We start from the raw sequence: 19,446 nt of genomic DNA on the forward strand, positions 1-19,446 counted from the left end.
GTTAACGTTACAGATTAAAATTGTCTGATATTATAATTTAGGCTTGAATCAGAAATGCACCGAAACAAAGGAATAAGATAAACACGCTGCTATTCAGAGAATTGCCATTACAGACCTATGCCACAATTTCGACATGGCAAGTGAGATTTATTTGGTTGAACTCAGTGCTGACCTACCTTCTAAAATAGTAGTAGGATAATAGCCTATCTGTTTGCATCGAGACTATTGGAGACGTCTAAAGACCATGTCAACTGACAGGCCTGCTTCTTGCATTCCAGGGTTATTCCATTCGGGTCATTAGGCTACAGAATATTTGTTAAGGCATCAAACCTTTCTCAAGCTATACGATACATTCTGAACGAAAACACCACAAAGGAACTGCTTTGACAATTGTATGACCAGTAAAATTCGACTGTTTTGAGTACACCCATCCCGTCCATACTGTGTCCACTATCTATCTACAGCAGGCTCGAGGCTCTGCCCCGGAACGTGTATTCATCCCGCTGTGGTCATCATCCGGGATTGCGCTGCAATAAAACTTTCCTCCATCTGCTTTGACATCTCGTCGACTCCCGCGTCCTACTAAAGCAAATAACGAGGACATTATTCAATCGCTATTAGGTCTACCTACAGAACGATTATTTATCAGGCTCGCGTGTGTTCTTGTTTTAGTGTTCCATACCGAAACCTAGGATTAGCTAGATGACAATTCGTTTTCCAAGGCACCCAAAGAGGTAGCCTGATGCTATGAGGGTGTTTTGACACATCAAAGTGACGCGTGTGATATTAGTTGTTTATCAGCAACAGGAATCAAGGATATTCGTGATGCAGTTTGTTACGTTTGAAGGCGGTTACATTGAAACAATGTATCAGAATGGCATCACGTCTCGTGCCTGGGAAGCGAATTGATGATGGATTGTTGTTACATTGTAGCTACCCGATTGAAAATAGTTTACTTCTTTTCGCGTGTTATTGGTGAGCTATTTTTCCATTACGTGGAGATGGTGATTATATTTTTCCAGCGTGCCCTTCATCGTCATCATTCGGCTCCTGTGTTCCATTTTTGAATTTCTTCGAGGCTGACACGTATGCTACAGTAAGGACTTTATCACAGAATACACAAACATGGGAACTCAGATTACTGGCAGTGGAAGAAAAAGAATCCCCAACAGGGAGAGACTGACCGCGGAGGACGATGCCCTCAGTCAAATTGCTCGAGAGGTAAGTTTTGGGATATGTTTTTTCTTCTTATTTTGGGAGGCAGTGCTCGTCATACTGCGCCAAAACTATTCCACGGAGTGCCTTCAATTTAAGCCTATGTTATACATATATATTATGCCAACATAAAGACACGAGCATGTCTATCACACATAGTATAGCCTAGACCAGACGTTCCCAACCTGGGGCAGTAGGACCCCTGGGGGTACTTGGCCTATCCACAGGGGGTACTTAAGAAGACTCGTGAGACTATAAGCTTACTGGTAAAATGCACATGAGGGGGTACTTCAGGGGTACTCCGGACAGAGCAACATTTAGTTGGTGGAATAGTAACCGAAAAAGGTTGGGAACCACTTAGCCTAGGCTACACCAGGACTATTCAAAATGCATCAGTTGCTGCAGCCCACACCCTTCTCAACTGACGAACACAGCGTGGTAATTATTATTCACTGGGTGTAATGGACGTGTATCGTACTGCCTCTCCGATGCTGTATGCAAGGCATTCCCTGGACTAACAGACAAAGACGCATTATTTGTAAAAGGAAACACGGACATTGTTTGCTTGGCCTACATAAACTGGCATGTGGATGGACAGTAGATCAAAGCGACACAATGAATGGGGGAATTGTTGAGGGGTAAATTGCTTGATAAAGACAATTGGGGATGACCTTTGTGGCAAGGACACGTTTGTTTTCTCCTTGCACGTTGAAATGGGTACCAACTGTAATGTCAGATTTCCTAGCTATTGATCCATGTCCTATTCACCTATCACCTGTCATCTATCATCTGTCACCTATCATATATCACCTATCATATATCACCCATCATCTATCCATATATCATCTGTCACCTATCATATATCACCTATCATCTATCACCTATCATATATCATCTATCACCTATCATCTATCCATATATCATCTATCACCTATCATATATCCATATATCATCTATCACCTATCATATATCATCTATCCATATATCATCTATCACTTATCATATATCATCTATCCATATATCATCTATCACCTATCATATATCATCTATCCATATATCATCTATCACCTATCATATATCATCTATCCATCATCACCTATTCATCTATCTGTCTATCATCTATCCATGACGCTTATTAAAGAAGCAGGAGAGAGAGAGAGCGAGCGAGAGAGAGAAAAAGATAGATGTAGGTCATACTGCAATGAGGGGTGCATCTCAATACTGAGGGGAGTCTGAACTGGCTTTCTCCCCTTGTCTCCTCTCTTTACAACAATTTGAGGTCACATGATAGGTGAAAACAAATCAGTGCAGACCAATGACAGGAGATAAAGTAAACCACATCATATAATATCCAAATTTAGCAGATGCTTTTAAACACTTTTCATGTGGCAATCCCAGCAGGAATCAAACCCACAACCCTGGCATTGCAAGCACCATGCTCTACCTACTGAGCCACAGAGACCAAATGTGATGTGAGATGATGTTTTTTGGGGTGGAGGAAACACAATCAGAAGTTGATGGGGATACAATCATAGGGAGACCAACAGACAGTTTGTCATCATACTATATTGAAATCTGGCGCCAGGTAGCCTAGTAGTTAGAACGTTGGGCGGTCACTGGATCAAATCCCTGAGCTGACAAGGTAAAAATCTGTTGTTCTCCCCCTGAATAAGGCAGTTAACCCATTGTTCCCCGGTAGGCTGTCATTGTAAATGGGAATTTGTTCTTGTCTAGTTAAATGAAGGTTAAAATAAAAAAGTCCAGGGCTCTAGTGAGACTCCGGCTAGTATTTGTAAGGACAGGCTTCGGACCAACTATAGACTGAAGTCTGTTGACCAGTGACCACAAAATATTGACTTGCCGCGCCCGGTGCCCATTGCAAATGGCCTCCAAAATGTCACTAGAGTCCAGCTCTTCCATTTTCATCTGGTTGATTTTATCAACATGTAACCCCGGTCCTTGATGATATTAAAACAACTCACCAGTGTAATGGTGTGCTGTAGGTTTTCTGACCAGCCACGTCTGTAAACTGACGTAAAAGCCTCACTATGTGGACCATCATATTCCCCCTGAAAGGTTCTACACGTCCTCACTAAATATCAAAGGGCTTGTTATTCTCTCCTGCTCCCCTGCCATTCTTCTAAATAAAGAAGTATACAGATAATAAGTCAATGTGCAATATGAATCATATGTGTCTGTACAGAAACACAGAAAGGTTCTATCAGTCAGAACCACTAGTCAGATCCTTGAACACATAAACGTCCCTAATTGTCATGGGTGTGGTGGGAACTAAGCAACCAGGAAGGCAGTGTTTTGTTTAGTTCCTACATCAGAGGAGGGCTTGGTCACCATATGAGTGGCAACATGATGTGAAGGCCCTTCAGAAGACACTCCCACCCGCATGCTAATGAGAATATGATCTGAAATGGGATGTTGACATACTGGAATATAATAACACACTGTGTGCCTCGTCCTCAGAACAGTGTTGACAAAGCTATACAGCTGTTCTTAAGCAGAATATGGGGTTGTTTTGAACACACACACACACACACACACACACACACACACACACACACACACACACACACACACACACACAGGAATGTTCTAATGCAACTACTGCAATATAAAATCTGCTTACTCCAGTCCTGTCTCTCTCCCATCTCTACACACTATAATCTATGGCACTGACAAGACGCCATAATACTCCAATCTGTTGCTCAGTGGAAATGGTTCTCAATGAGACGCCAAGTGTCTCTCAAACCAAACCAAGTGCAGTGAGGCCTGAAGCCCCGAGTCATGTGATAACAAACCGTTGAGAGCTGCAGATGACAGACAGACATCATTAGCAGGTACCTGCTAGTCATATCATTACTGCCAGGGTGTTGTTTGACAGTGATATTCAGCAGGTACCTGCTAGTCGTATCATTAGTACCAGGGTGTTGTTTGACAGTGATATTCAGCAGGTACCTGCTAGTCGTATCATTAGTACCAGGGTGTTGTTTGACAGTGATATTCAGCAGGTACCTGCTAGTCGTATCATTAGTGCCAGGGTGTTGTTTGACAGTGATATTCAGCAGGTACCTGCTAGTCGTATCATTAGTACCAGGGTGTTGTTTGACAGTGATATTCAGCAGGTACCTGCTAGTCATATCATTAGTACCAGGGTGTTGTTTGACAGTGATATTCAGCAGGTACCTGCTAGTCATATCATTAGTACCAGGGTGTTGTTTGACAGTGATATTCAGCAGGTACCTGCTAGTCATATCATTAGTACCAGGGTGTTGTTTGACAGTGATATTCAGCAGGTACCTGCTAGTCATATCATTAGTACCAGGGTGTTGTTTGACAGTGATATTCAGCAGGTACCTGCTAGTCGTATCATTAGTACCAGGGTGTTGTTTGACAGTGATATTCAGCAGGTACCTGCTAGTCATATCATTAGTACCAGGGTGTTGTTTGACAGTGATATTCAGCAGGTACCTGCTAGTCGTATCATTAGTACCAGGGTGTTGTTTGACAGTGATATTCAGCAGGTACCTGCTAGTCGTATCATTAGTACCAGGGTGTTGTTTGACAGTGATATTCAGCAGGTACCTGCTAGTCGTATCATTAGTACCAGGGTGTTGTTTGACAGTGATATTCAGCAGGTACCTGCTAGTCGTATCATTAGTACCAGGGTGTTGTTTGACAGTGATATTCAGCAGGTACCTGCTAGTCGTATCATTAGTGCCAGGGTGTTGTTTGACAGTGATATTCAGCAGGTACCTGCTAGTCATATCATTAGTACCAGGGTGTTGTTTGACAGTGATATTCAGCAGGTACCTGCTAGTCGTATCATTAGTACCAGGGTGTTGTTTGACAGTGATATTCAGCAGGTACCTGCTAGTCATATCATTAGTACCAGGGTGTTGTTTGACAGTGATATTCAGCAGGTACCTGCTAGTCATATCATTAGTACCAGGGTGTTGTTTGACAGTGATATTCAGCAGGTACCTGCTAGTCATATCATTAGTGCCAGGGTGTTGTTTGACAGTGATATTCAGCAGGTACCTGCTAGTCATATCATTAGTGCCAGGGTGTTTGACAGTGATATTCAGCAGGTACCTGCTAGTCATATCATTAGTACCAGGGTGTTGTTTGACAGTGATATTCAGCAGGTACCTGCTAGTCGTATCATTAGTGCCAGGGTGTTGTTTGACAGTGATATTCAGCAGGTACCTGCTAGTCATATCATTACTACCAGGGTGTTGTTTGACAGTGATATTCAGCAGGTACCTGCTAGTCATATCATTAGTACCAGGGTGTTGTTTGACAGTGATATTCAGCAGGTACCTGCTAGTCGTATCATTAGTACCAGGGTGTTGTTTGACAGTGATATTCAGCAGGTACCTGCTAGTCATATCATTAGTACCAGGGTGTTGTTTGACAGTGATATTCAGCAGGTACCTGCTAGTCGTATCATTAGTGCCAGGGTGTTGTTTGACAGTGATATTCAGCAGGTACCTGCTAGTCGTATCATTAGTGCCAGGGTGTTGTTTGACAGTGATATTCAGCAGGTACCTGCTAGTCGTATCATTAGTGCCAGGGTGTTGTTTGACAGTGATATTCAGCAGGTACCTGCTAGTCGTATCATTAGTGCCAGGGTGTTGTTTGACAGTGATATTCAGCAGGTACCTGCTAGTCATATCATTAGTGCCAGGGTGTTTGACAGTGATATTCAGCAGGTACCTGCTAGTCATATCATTAGTGCCAGGGTGTTGTTTGACAGTGATATTCAGCAGGTACCTGCTAGTCGTATCATTAGTGCCAGGGTGTTGTTTGACAGTGATATTCAGCAGGTACCTGCTAGTCATATCATTAGTACCAGGGTGTTGTTTGACAGTGATATTCAGCAGGTACCTGCTAGTCATATCATTAGTACCAGGGTGTTGTTTGACAGTGATATTCAGCAGGTACCTGCTAGTCATATCATTACTACCAGGGTGTTGTTTGACAGTGATATTCAGCAGGTACCTGCTAGTCATATCATTAGTGCCAGGGTGTTGTTTGACAGTAATATTCAGCAGGTACCTGCTAGTCGTATCATTACTACCAGGGTGTTTGTTTGACAGTGATATTCAGCAGGTACCTGCTAGTCATATCATTAGTGCCAGGGTGTTGTTTGACAGTGATATTCAGCAGGTACCTGCTAGTCATATCATTAGTACCAGGGTGTTGTTTGACAGTGATATTCAGCAGGTACCTGCTAGTCATATCATTACTACCAGGGTGTTGTTTGACAGTGATATTCAGCAGGTACCTGCTAGTCATATCATTAGTACCAGGGTGTTGTTTGACAGTGATATTCAGCAGGTACCTGCTAGTCATATCATTACTACCAGGGTGTTGTTTGACAGTGATATTCAGCAGGTACCTGCTAGTCGTATCATTAGTGCCAGGGTGTTGTTTGACAGTGATATTCAGCAGGTACCTGCTAGTCATATCATTAGTACCAGGGTGTTGTTTGACAGTGATATTCAGCAGGTACCTGCTAGTCATATCATTAGTGCCAGGGTGTTTGACAGTAATATTCAGCAGGTACCTGCTAGTCGTATCATTAGTACCAGGGTGTTGTTTGACAGTGATATTCAGCAGGTACCTGCTAGTCATATCATTAGTACCAGGGTGTTGTTTGACAGTGATATTCAGCAGGTACCTGCTAGTCATATCATTACTACCAGGGTGTTTGACAGTGATATTCAGGTTCTCAATGAGACGCCAAGTGTCTCTCAAACCAAACCAAGTGCAGTGAGGCCTGAAGCCCCCAGTCATGTGATAACAAACCGTTGAGAGCTGCAGATGACAGACAGACATCATTAGCAGGTACCTGCTAGTCATATCATTACTGCCAGGGTGTTGTTTGACAGTGATATTCAGCAGGTACCTGCTAGTCGTATCATTAGTGCCAGGGTGTTGTTTGACAAATACAGACAGGCCAGATTCAGAATCCTTAGTCAATGATTAAACACGATGTTTGGGGGTGTGTCCCTGTGGAATTAGGAGGAATTAACAGATAGACAGCTCCAGTATTAAAAGGAGGGGTGGGGGTGGGGGGCAGTACAGGGGCCCATGGTGGGCTTGGGTTGGGGGCATGTGAGGAGGAAGAGATGGGCTTTTGGCTGACTTTCATGTTCTAGCTGGTGAAGTCTGACCTACTGGGCAAGCTGACAGCTGTTCCCTTGGGTTTCACATATATGTGTGTATTGGTGTGTGTACATGTTCATGTGTGTGTGTATCCACTTTTGTGTGTGTGTTTGTGTATATGTGTGCATGTGTGTGTATATGTGTGCATGCGATCTGTGCATGTGTGTGTTTGTGTGTAAAAGCACTCAGCAGCCCCTCTGCACCAGGGGATTGGACTGTGTCTATGCCAGTGACCTGCATCTCTTAAGCCTCTCAGCATCATCCACATCCTGCTTTAATCGCAGGTTGACATTTATTGTCATGAGTCTTGTCCTGAAGGCAGAATTTAGCGATTTCCCCTTAGATAGACCAGCTGGAAAGTCAAAATTGGCTATATTGTAAAAATTCCTGAAAAAAAGAAGTGCTTTTTGGTCTTAATTTAAGGTTAGGCATTAGGGTTAGCAGTCTGGTTAAGGTTAGGGTTAGGTTTAAAATCAGATTCTATGACTTTGTGGCTGTGCCAGCTAGTACTCTGCAGAGCTGCCTCCAGAACAACATTCATGAAGAAAAACGTGAACCTGCGCTTTAATCACTGCTGGCATAGTGGCATGGCAACAATAACCAGCTTTTACTGTATTCTGGCTAAATCATTATGTCATCATCATGTCTCAAATCAAATATTATTTGACCCATTTAATCCAAAAGGGATTCCCAATGAGTTTGAGAGGACCGCCTGAAATTTCAGCCTGTTTTGGTGGGATGGAGTTTTGGCCTGCCTGGTGACATCACCGGTAAATGAGTTAATAGACCAATAAGAAAGAGAGTTCCAAACCTCTCTGCCAATAACAGCTAGTTTTCAGTTTTCCTCCAGCCAGACCAGTCTAAGACAGTCCGAGCAAAATTCTTGCTAAAGAAATTGCTCTTTGCTGAGAAGCTATTTTAGTTTCTTTTGACCATTTTAATTGAAAAACAATCACGGTAGTGTACTTAATTGTTACCCAGAAATGATTTGATATTGAAATAAAAACGACTGCATTGGAACTGTTAAGTCGCTGTGTAGCGTTGGGCGAGGTGGCAGGCAATTAGTGAAGCGTGATGAACAGGCGACACACACACACACACACACACACACACACACACACACACACACACACACACACACACACACACACACACACACACACACACACACACAGCAGAAGTGCTGCTCTTCAAAGTGCATACATCTCTGCATGAGGCTCCTGCTAAGAAGATTATCACTGTAAAATGCTGCTATGTATATATCAGGGCACTGGCCTGTACGGGGATGTATCAGACAGATACATGTGTTCTCTGGACGGACATTAGTCTCAAAACACCCCAGAAAACTCCAAGCTAAGTGCTCAACCCTCAAATAGGACTACTGCTTCAACACATCATGAGACTAGAATGTACTTCTATGGTATTATGGTGTTGTCACAACACACCTGAATGGGACACTCTACACTGCCCCCAACAAGGCCTCATGAGCACAGCATGAGACTAGAATGTACTATACAGTACAGGGCATTACGCTTTTACTAAACTATTTAGGTTCAAGTGATCAACCGTTTATAATGATCATATTTTCCTGCACTTATGTGTTCACGATGGGGCGAAGCCTAACTTTCATTGAGGTCAATGGCAGAACAGAGAATTTCGTCTTAACGGGAAGTTGGGATTTGCCCCTATGAGAGGAGTGCACTGAATAACTTCCAAGAGACTTTATTTTCCAGTAAGTGTTGAGGTGGCCCTTCCCTCTCCTCTCATTCAGAGAGCCTGGCTATGAATAGATCCGTGGGGATGCATCATGCCTGTGAAGGTCTTGACACTGGTGAAGGAAAACATCTGGAGTTACAAAGCTGTTCTGCTTTTAAGCCTCCATGAGGTCTGCTCTGGATGGGAGCTGCTGCTGTCCAAGCCTCCATGAGGTCTGCTCTGGATGGGAGCTGCTGCTGTCCAAGCCTCCATGAGGTCTGCTCTGGATGGGAGCTGCTGCTGTCCAAGCCTCCATGAGGTCTGCTCTGGATGGGAGCTGCTGCTGTCCAAGCCTCCATGAGTTCTGCTCTGGATGGGAGCTGCTGCTGTCCAAGCCTCCATGAGTTCTGCTCTGGATGGGAGCTGCTGCTGTCCAAGCCTCCATGAGGTCTGCTCTGGATGGGAGCTGCTGCTGTCCAAGCCTCCATGAGGTCTGCTCTGGATGGGAGCTGCTGCTGTCCAAGCCTCCATGAGGTCTGCTCTGGATGGGAGCTGCTGCTGTCCAAGCCTCCATGAGGTCTGCTCTGGATGGGAGCTGCTGCTGTCCAAGCCTCCATGAGGTCTGCTCTGGATGGGAGCTGCTGCTGTCCAAGCCTCCATGAGGTCTGCTCTGGATGGGAGCTGCTGCTGTCCAAGCCTCCATGAGGTCCGCTCTGGATGGGAGCTGCTGCTGTCCAAGCCTCCATGAGGTCCGCTCTGGATGGGAGCTGCTGCTGTCCAAGCCGACAAGCTTCCAGGCCTCATAGTACTGACCAGTGGCTAGTTTTATCACAGCAGTCTTTAAGAACTGGACTCCCGAGTGACGCAGCAGTCTAAGGCACTGCATCTCAGTGCAAGAGGCGTCACTACAGTCCCTGGTTCGAATTCAGGCTGTATCACATCCGGCTGTGATTGGGAGTCCCATAGGGCGGCGCACAATTGGCCCAGTGTCATCTGGGGTAGGCCGTCATTGTACATAAGAATTTGTTCTTAACTGACTTGCCTAGTTAAATAAAGGTTAAATGAAAAAGAAACCAGGGGGAGTGTTTTGTCTCGAAGGGGATGGATGCAGCCAGTTGTAAAAATCCTGGATTATATTTCTGGTATTTCTGTCCTGGATATAGGCCTACAATGCGTGATCCAACGTTACTTTTTTTGTGATCAGAGATATACAGTTATGGCTTGAAGCATAGACACCATTTTCACAGGTTCATCTTCCATTACTTTTCCCCCAATGAAATTATATAAATTCTGTTAACTTAGTCATTCACTTTATTGTCACATGTCCCTACACTTGAATTTGATTTAGTGGCGATATTTCCATAGATCCACTTAGTTTCACAACCCTAGTGGTTAAAATAACACTACGGAGGGTAGTGTATACAGCCCAGACCAAGCTTCCTGCCATCCAGGACCTCTATACCAGGCGGTGTCAAAGGATGGTCCTAACAATTGCCAAAGACTCCAGCCAACCTATAGTCATAGACTGTTCTCTCTGCTACCGCATGGCAAGCGGTACTAGAGCACCAAGTCTAGGTCCAAAAGGCTTCTTAACAGCTTCTTCCCCCAAGCCATCAGACTGCTGAACGGCAAGAAAATTGGCTCCCCGACTATTAGCATTGACTCCCACCTCCCCCTTTTTTTTATGCTGCTGCTACTCGCTGTTTATTATCGATGCATAGTCACTTTACCCCTACCTACATGTACAAATTACCTCAATTACCTCGACTAACTTGTACCCCCGCACATTGACTCGGTACCGGTACCCCCTGTATATTGCTTTCAATGAAAATGACAGATCTATAACTCACATTTCTCTGTGAATTTGGTTGTGTCACCCAAAAAGTGACATATTATAGCTTTAAGGCAGGCTAGGATGTGATTGAGTGTCTGAAATTATCCACGATGCTGACTCTGATATGGTCTACACTTGCCTAGGCAGCCCCAGACCACCCTCCTCATCGGTCTCTGTTGACAGGCAGCCCCAGACCTCCACCCTCCTCATTGGTCTCTGTTGACAGGCAGCCCCAGACCTCCACCCTCCTCATCGGTCTCTGTTGACAGGCAGTCCCAGACCTCCACCCTCCTCATTGGTCTCTGTTGACAGGCAGCCCCAGACCACCCTCCTCATCGGTCCCTGTTGACAGGCAGCCCCAGACCTCCACCCTCCACATCGGTCTTTGTTGACAGGCAGACCGGGCAAGCTGTAAGGCAGGCTGGGCTGGGCAGGCTGCCATATGATTTCTTCACAGTGAAGGCCCATGAAACCGGACTGAGTCTCACCAGGCTTACCTGCCTAATCTACCCTGACATAATCCAGTATCCTAATCTCCTGAATAGTGAATAGTGACCCAATGAGGCCACCGTACTGTACCAGTGACGCTCAATGTGAGACTATGAGTCTGAGACTCACAGCGTGGAATGCTGCTTGTTACTAATGAATAACCCATGTGTCTCAGGCTCAAGGCAGCATCCAAGCTATTTCACTTCTCTCCAACAGCCAAGCCAGATTGAATCCTTGCCTCAGTCTCTCAGTTCTCTCTCTGCAGGTTCTTGACTGCTTGAGGCAATAGGCACACAGCAGTGCAGTCACATGTGGTTGTAATTAGTTAGTAATAGCTCTTTGCTTCACATTTTAGTGAAGATAAATACCTTTAGTGGTTATTGCATTTTCCTTTGTTTCTTGAGTTTGGTTTGTTTACTGGCTTGGCTGGCATTCTTATCCAGGTTCTATTTTCTGTTTCGTTTTGGATTGTTAACGTGATGTTGTTGAATGCTTTGCACCACTAGCTCTCTAGGAGTGAGAACATCTCTAGGAGTGAGAACATCTCTAGGAGTGAGAACATCTCTAGGAGTGAGAACATCTCTAGGAGTGAGAACATCTCTAGGAGTGAGAACATCTCTTGGCGTGAGAACATCTCTTGGCGTGAGAACATCTCTTGGCGTGAGAACATCTCTTGGCGTGAGAACATCTCTAGGCGTGAGAACATCTCTTGGCGTGAGAACATCTCTTGGCGTGAGAACATCTCTTGGCGTGAGAACATCTCTAGGAGTGAGAACATCTCTTGGCGTGAGAATATCTCTTGGAGTGAGAACATCTCTTGGGGTGAGAACATTAAGATTGCTCCCAAGTGGGCTCCTGAGTGGCGCTGCGGTCTAAGGCACTGCATCTCAGTGTAAAAGGTGTCACTGCAGTCCGTGGTTCAAATCCAGGTTGCATCACATCTGGCTGTGATTGGGAGTCCCATAGGGCGGTGCACAATTGGCTGGGGTAGGCCGTCATTGTAAATAAGAATTTGTTCTTAACTGACTTGCCTAGTTAAATAAAGGTTAAAAAAAGATATAATTCAGTTACATTTCATCCTGTTCAATTCATGTTAAAGGTCCAATGCAGCTATTTTTATCTCAATATTAAATCATTTCTGGGTAACAATTAAGTACCTTCCTGTCATTGTTTTAAATCAAAATGGTCAAAAATATACAAAAATAGCTTTTTTAGCAAAGAGCAATTTCTCAAGCAATAACAATTATAGGACTGTCTGGGAGTGGTCTGTTAGTTAAAACTAGCTGTTATTGGCAGGGGGGGTTGGAACCCTCTTTCTTATTGGTCTATTAACTAATGTACTGCCTGAGGCAGGCCAAAATTCCATGCCACCACAACAGGCTGCGATTTCAGGCTCTTACACTGTTACACTAAAAGGGCATTATCATAATTTTCACAATTTTACAGTATTATTCCAACCTCATCGTGTGGAAATATATATAAAACACAGGAAATGAATCATGTTTTTGACGGCACTGGGCCTTTAACGGCCTGTGTTCATTTACAAACAGTTTTGCAGTGTTACTACTCAAACGGTTTCCTGTGTGCTGATCACTATCGCCGTCCTCTCAACAAGCTGTGAAACGAGCACAATGGGGGAAACAGGCCCGACTGGATCAAGGCCTTTCCAGGCTAACATAAAGCACCAGCCTCAACTAGCAGACTGGTATTCCATTTACCTTTGTCTGTGTTGTAGTTAGGCAGAAGTGGGCCCTTCAGTACCTGATGATCTCTGTAGTTACACCCTCTTCCAGTGCCGTGACTAAATCTTCACAGGCCTGTGTGAACAAAATTATCACTTGGCCTCCCATCACAATTCACAACAGTAAATGAAAGGGAACAGACCAGATGAACTGGAAAGACATTCACACTTCCGGGTGGCCAAAAATAACAAATTGAAAGCCACACCCCCAATAAGCGATGCCTCTGAATCTCCTCTACAATATTATTGAACTGTATTTGCATATTTGCCAGCAGTCTTTGCACAACAAACACAAATAACATTGGAACTGTTCATTGAGGTTTGTTATGTGAACCAAATAGATGTACTAGTCATCAATACATTCAAATATAATACATTTAAAAAAGTTACAAATTACCATGACTGGGATGTGTTGCTGTGCAAATGACATGTAGGCCCATCTTTCAGTTAAACAATGTAATGACTTATGCAATGGTCTATAGTGTACAAATTCTAGGGCCTGCAAACTCTCACTATCAAGTGTTGCATTGGCCTTCTAGGGATCTGCTGCTATGCAGATCCCTAGAAGGCCAATGCAACTTCTAGGGATCTGCTGCTATGCAGATCCCTAGAAGGCCAATGCAACACTTGATAGTGAGAGTTTGCAGGCCCCCCATAACCAAGGGATCCAGTGGATGCACATTGCCAGCACTGCCTGGCCCTATGCCACTGCCCTCTTCACAGTACTTCTACACATTCAGATTAATAGTATGACAGCGGATGAACTGGAATGGTGCCATTGAATCCTCAACGATCTTACGGATTTGATCTCTTCTGCAAATAGACAACGAAACAAGCATTAAAGATGACATGGACATCAAAATGTGGAATCTGATTATTTGAATATGTTTTAAAGGGAATCAGATGTGCTTGGTTGTAGGCTGGGCTGTTGCTAGGGGAAGCAGTGTTGTTATGGTCAGAGTGAGGTTGGGTGTGTCCTCACCAGTGTCCAGACAGAAATGCTGGCTCATCCACAGCCTCTCTCAGTAATAAAACTACATAGGGAACACTCCCCTCTTGTGGCTGCTGCTGGTCCTGTGTTTTTCAGAATCACTTTTATTCTTGTGATTGAAGATTGTGGTAGAAGCTGTAAACAGGCGCATATGTTTCCTAAAGGCCACTTCAGTGGTGAACTAGAAAGTGAAAGCCGTTCTCGTATGGTTTGGTTGTGGAATAGAGAGACAATCTTAAAGTAGTGGGTTCCTGTCCTGAATGGATTTTCTGTCTGCAGTTTCTCAGTTGAAGGTAAGATAGCCAGTGATTTGTTTAGTATTTTATTTTGGGGCCCTGATCTCAGCTTTCACTGAACGACTCGGGACCTTATTCATTTTTGTCGATGCAATCATGACCTCTGATAGCTGGTCTGGAAGCTCTGTGTCACCAGACCAGATATCAGCTGATGACATTAAAACTGTGTGTGTGTGTGTGTGTGTGTGTGTGTGTGTGTGTGTGTGTGTGTGTGTGTGTGTGTGTGTGTGTGTGTGTGTGTGTGTGTGTGTGAAAAGACTGAAGCGAAGCTAGAAAAGACTAAAGCGGAACTAGAAAAGACTAAAGCGGAACTAGAAAAGACTGAAGCGGAACTAGAAAAGACTGAAGCTAAACTAGAAAAGACTGAAGCTAAACTAGAAAAGACTGAAGCTAAACTAGAAAAGACTGAAGCTAAACTAGAAAAGACTGAAGCGGAACTAGAAAAGACTGAAGCGGAACTAGAAAAGACTGAAGCGGAACTAGAAAAGACTGAAGCGGAACTAGAAAAGACTGAAGCGGAACTAGAAAAGACTAAAGCAGAACTAGAAAAGACTAAAGCAGAACTAGAAAAGACTAAAGCAGAACTAGAAAAGACTAAAGCGGAACTAGAAAAGACTGAAGCTAAACTAGAAAAGACTGAAGCGGAACTAGAAAAGACTGAAGCTAAACTAGAAAAGACTGAAGCTAAACTAGAAAAGACTGAAGCGGAACTAGAAAAGACTGAAGCGGAACTAGAAAAGACTGAAGCGGAACTAGAAAAGACTGAAGCGGAACTAGAAAAGACTGAAGCGGAACTAGAAAAGACTGAAGCGGAACTAGAAAAGACTGAAGCTAAACTAGAAAAGACTGAAGCGGAACTAGAAAAGACTGAAGCGGAACTAGAAAAGACTGAAGCGGAACTAGAAAAGACTGAAGCGGAACTAGAAAAGACTGAAGCAGAACTAGAAAAGACTAAAGCAGAACTAGAAAAGACTAAAGCAGAACTAGAAAAGACTAAAGCAGAACTAGAAAAGACTAAAGCGGAACTAGAAAAGACTGAAGCTAAACTAGAAAAGACTGAAGCGGAACTAGAAAAGACTGAAGCGGAACTAGAAAAGACTGAAGCGGAACTAGAAAAGACTGAAGCGGAACTAGAAAAGACTGAAGCGGAACTAGAAAAGACTGAAGCGGAACTAGAAAAGACTGAAGCGGAACTAGAAAAGACTGAAGCGGAACTAGAAAAGACTGAAGCTGAACTAGAAAAGACTGAAGCTAAACTAGAAAAGACTGAAGCGGAACTAGAAAAGACTGAAGCGGAACTAGAAAAGACTGAAGCGGAACTAGAAAAGACTGAAGCGGAACTAGAAAAGACTGATCATACGTACCAAATAATTTTTGTTCTATGTTTAGAACAATATAATGATAATAATAATATAATAATAATAACAGTGGCGTGCCGTGCCGTGGGCCTGGGGCCTGGGCCTTCAGTGAGGTACTACACAGTCCCACCCAAATTAATCCACCTCATTATGATGCCATGACTCTAGAAACTATACATTTAGACAGAAACGCAGTATAACCAGGCGTTGCGTCACCTTGAAATTGACAAATTGACATTTTTGGGTAAACAGTGTTTACCCAAAAACATGACACAATCAATGAGTCTTTTCAATATTTCCCTTCACCTTTTCATTGTGCAGCTCCGTTGCCCTGCGCGTTTGTTCTTTGAGCTGTCGATCCACTCCGGTGTCCCCAAAAGTTTTCAAAAGCACCATTGCTTGTTAGTGCCCAGCCGTACTTTGGTGTCTCGTTGCTGCCTTGGTTAGACAACTCAAGTTTGCAAAGCCAGTGTGGCTCCAAACACCAAATCGATCACTTGCAAATAATAGGCATTCCCAGCAGTACAGTTTGCAGTGCTTCTCGGAGCCAAGGAGCCTGTGAGCCATTGACAGCGCTCGTAGTTGAAACTTTGAAAGTGGCGAGCGAACTAAGCACTTTCCCGCCTGTGACAGGCTTTGTGGCGTCGGGCGACCTCTCCTTACAATGTCTAACTTTTCTTGAAAAGTTCGTCTTGAGAATGGCGTTATAATTATATCCTCGACCAAATCGATATCTTCTCCTCCTTCCGCCATTGTGGGTTGAAAAAACAGCTTAGTAGTACGCGAATTAATTCGTTTATCAAATTCAGTTTCCTAGATCTCCATAGGACCTGCCTCTCAATATTGGTAATCCAATCAAAAGACGTGCACGCACTACGCCTGCTAGCTGGCTCCTGTGTAACACTGGAGCCAGCCAGAAGGCGTACAATAGCCAACTCTAAAGCTGATTGGTTGACACTAAATTTTCATTTCCATTCACTATAAGCTACAAGCGCCCGCACTGTTGATTCTGAAGGCCTGAGGGCAGATTTTAGACCCCTGGCAACACATGATGGCTGAATATGATTGGATAAAAGATCTAACATAAAGACCAGCCCTCAAAATCTCAACCTGGGGCTGGAAGCAGTGCAACCAAGAGGAAAGCTATGAAATGAAGAGTATAACTCTTACTCTGGGGAATAATTTAATACATATTTGTGGGAAAATATATTTAAAAAAAAATTATATTCTGATGATGTTTAGGCCAGCAGAGAAGGCCTTGCAGGCCCTAACGGCCCACCACTGAATAATAATAATAATATGGGGCGGCAGGTAGCCTAGTGGTTAGAGTGTTGGGCCAGTAACCGAAAGGTTGCTGGATCGAATCCCCAAGCTGACGAGGTAAAAATCTGTCGTTCTGCACCTGAACATGGCAGTTAACCCACTGTTCCCCGGTAGGCCGTCATTGTAAATAAGAATTTGTTCTTAACTGACTTGCTTAGTTAAATATATATTTATTTTTTTTTACAAATATAATATCATACAGTGTATTAGAATAAGTGGATTACCTGGAACCTATACAGCAATCAGCTCAGAATCGTGTGTGTGTGTGTGTGTGTGTGTGTGGTGTGTGGTGTGTGGTGTGTGGTGTGTGGTGTGTGGTGTGTGGTGTGTGTGTGTGTGTGTGTGTGTGTTAAGCATGGCTATTGGTCATCATGGTATTCTCTTAAACAATGAAATGAGTGACGAGATCACAGCAGCATTGATAACCAAATGCTAAAGGTTATTGAGGACGGGCAGACTTAAAAGCACTCTGATCTAATTTAACTTCAAAGGCTTGTTTCAAGCTATATTAGCCAGCTAGCTGCATAGTAAACACTAACAGAAAGACAGGAACCATAGCCTCTACACCAAGCTCCCAGTCCCTCACTCTTAGCTGCTATGGTAACGCTTCCCTCTCATTTGAAACTTAATAATCAACTATTATTTCATTAACTGTTTCCATGTAAATTATTAGTTATTTGATAGTAGCACAGCTCAATGTGTCATCTTTACCTAATGGGCTTACTGAGTTTTATGTTGAACTTTCTGCTCAGCTTGCTTACGCTAACGCTAGCAGTAATGGTAGTCACTGCAGAGATACTTATTAGAGACCATGGAATATTGTATGGTCTGCTTTGATTTGACTGTTATACATACACCCTGTTGAATGCATATTGTCTTTCTCTGTCTGTGTCTTCTTCAGGCTGAGGCGAGACTGGCAGCGAAGCGGGCGGCCAGAGCAGAGGCACGGGAGATACGCATGAAGGAACTGGAGAGACAGCAGAAAGAGGTGACACACACACACCTCTGCACGGTGGTAATATACTTTACCAAAAACCTGTTTGTCTTCCATACTAACAACATGTCCTAACCTACTGTCTTTCTATTGTCCTGCCTTCTCTTCTCCGTGGTGTCCTGCTCCTTCTGTCCACCATGTTGTTTTAGATGTATCAAAGCCAGAAGGTAGGCCTCCATTTTGTTTTAGGTGTATCAAAGCCAGAAGGTAGGCCTCCTTTCTTCAAATTTTCTCCTTCTCTCTTTCCTGTTCACGTTTCACTCCTATTGGCATCTGAATGCTAACTGTCGTTGTCAGATCAAAGATCAATGAATGTATCTTTCAAATCGCTTGACCTAAATCAAATCACTCGCTGTGTGTATCTTTTGTCTAACATGTACGATTATTTGATTTCAGCACTGTTAAAAAACAAGTCGCTTTTTATCTCTTTCCATTTCCTTGTCTTTCCTTTCTAATGCCTTCCTTCCTCTGGTTTCCTCTTCCTGCCCTCTCCTCTCCGCCCCCAGAAATACTATGGTCTGGACAACAAATGGGGCCACATTGAGCAGTGGATGGTAGGACGTGTACTGCAGTATAAGATCCCTGCTAGTTTCTGCTAGACTGCTGTGACTGCATGATGACTCTGATAATATAATATATACTGTCTATTGAAACAGCTTACTGCACACTGGTAATATAATATATACTGTCTATTGAAACAGCTTACTACACACTGGTAATATAATATATACTGTCTATTGAAACAGCTTACTGCACACTGGTAATATAATATATACTGTCTATTGAAACAGCTTACTGCACACTGGTAATATAATATATACTGTCTGTTGAAACAGCTTACTGCACACTGGTAATATAATATATACTGTCTATTGAAACAGCTTACTGCACACTGGTAATATAATATATACTGTCTGTTGAAACAACTTACTGCACACTGGTAATATAATATACACTGTCTGTTGAAACAGCTTACTGCAAACCCTAGGTAGTAGTAGTGTTTCACTGTGTACAGTGCATTGCCTGCATCGCCTGCATCGAGGAAGTGTTTAGTAAATGTGAGGCAAATGTGAGGCATGCACAGTGTTGAACACAATATATTGCACAGTGTTGTTTAGTATTCTCTATTTCTATGTCCCATCCTGTTGATAATATCATAGTTGTCCTGGATATAGCTGGACCTAGAAGCTTGGCATGTGTAGGTGCTCTCAGGCAGCACAGGGGCAGCATGTGTGCTTTTAAAGGTCTGTCGTGAACCAGGCCAGACAGGGACAGAGTTGATCCTCACTTCACTAGATCCTGTACCGCTACGGGGGTCTCCCAT

The 19,446-nt window shown here is 43.6% G+C and overlaps 1 protein-coding gene across 1 annotated transcript in view; it reads left to right on the forward strand.

Moving 5' to 3' along the window:
• Positions 1-544: 544 nt before the first annotated feature.
• The window catches only part of LOC120051383 (leucine-rich repeat flightless-interacting protein 2-like), a 42,615-nt gene continuing 23,713 nt past the window's right edge, over positions 545-19,446 (forward strand). Inside the window, exons 1-2 of the mRNA XM_038998223.1 lie at positions 545-1,221; positions 18,030-18,143. Of these exons, the coding sequence (XP_038854151.1) occupies positions 1,126-1,221; positions 18,030-18,143 (210 nt within the window). The 5' untranslated portion in view covers positions 545-1,125. The remainder of the gene's footprint in view (positions 1,222-18,029; positions 18,144-19,446) is intronic.

This window comes from Salvelinus namaycush, chromosome 7, assembly GCF_016432855.1.
Source record: "Salvelinus namaycush isolate Seneca chromosome 7, SaNama_1.0, whole genome shotgun sequence".
Classification (NCBI taxonomy): domain Eukaryota; kingdom Metazoa; phylum Chordata; class Actinopteri; order Salmoniformes; family Salmonidae; genus Salvelinus; species Salvelinus namaycush.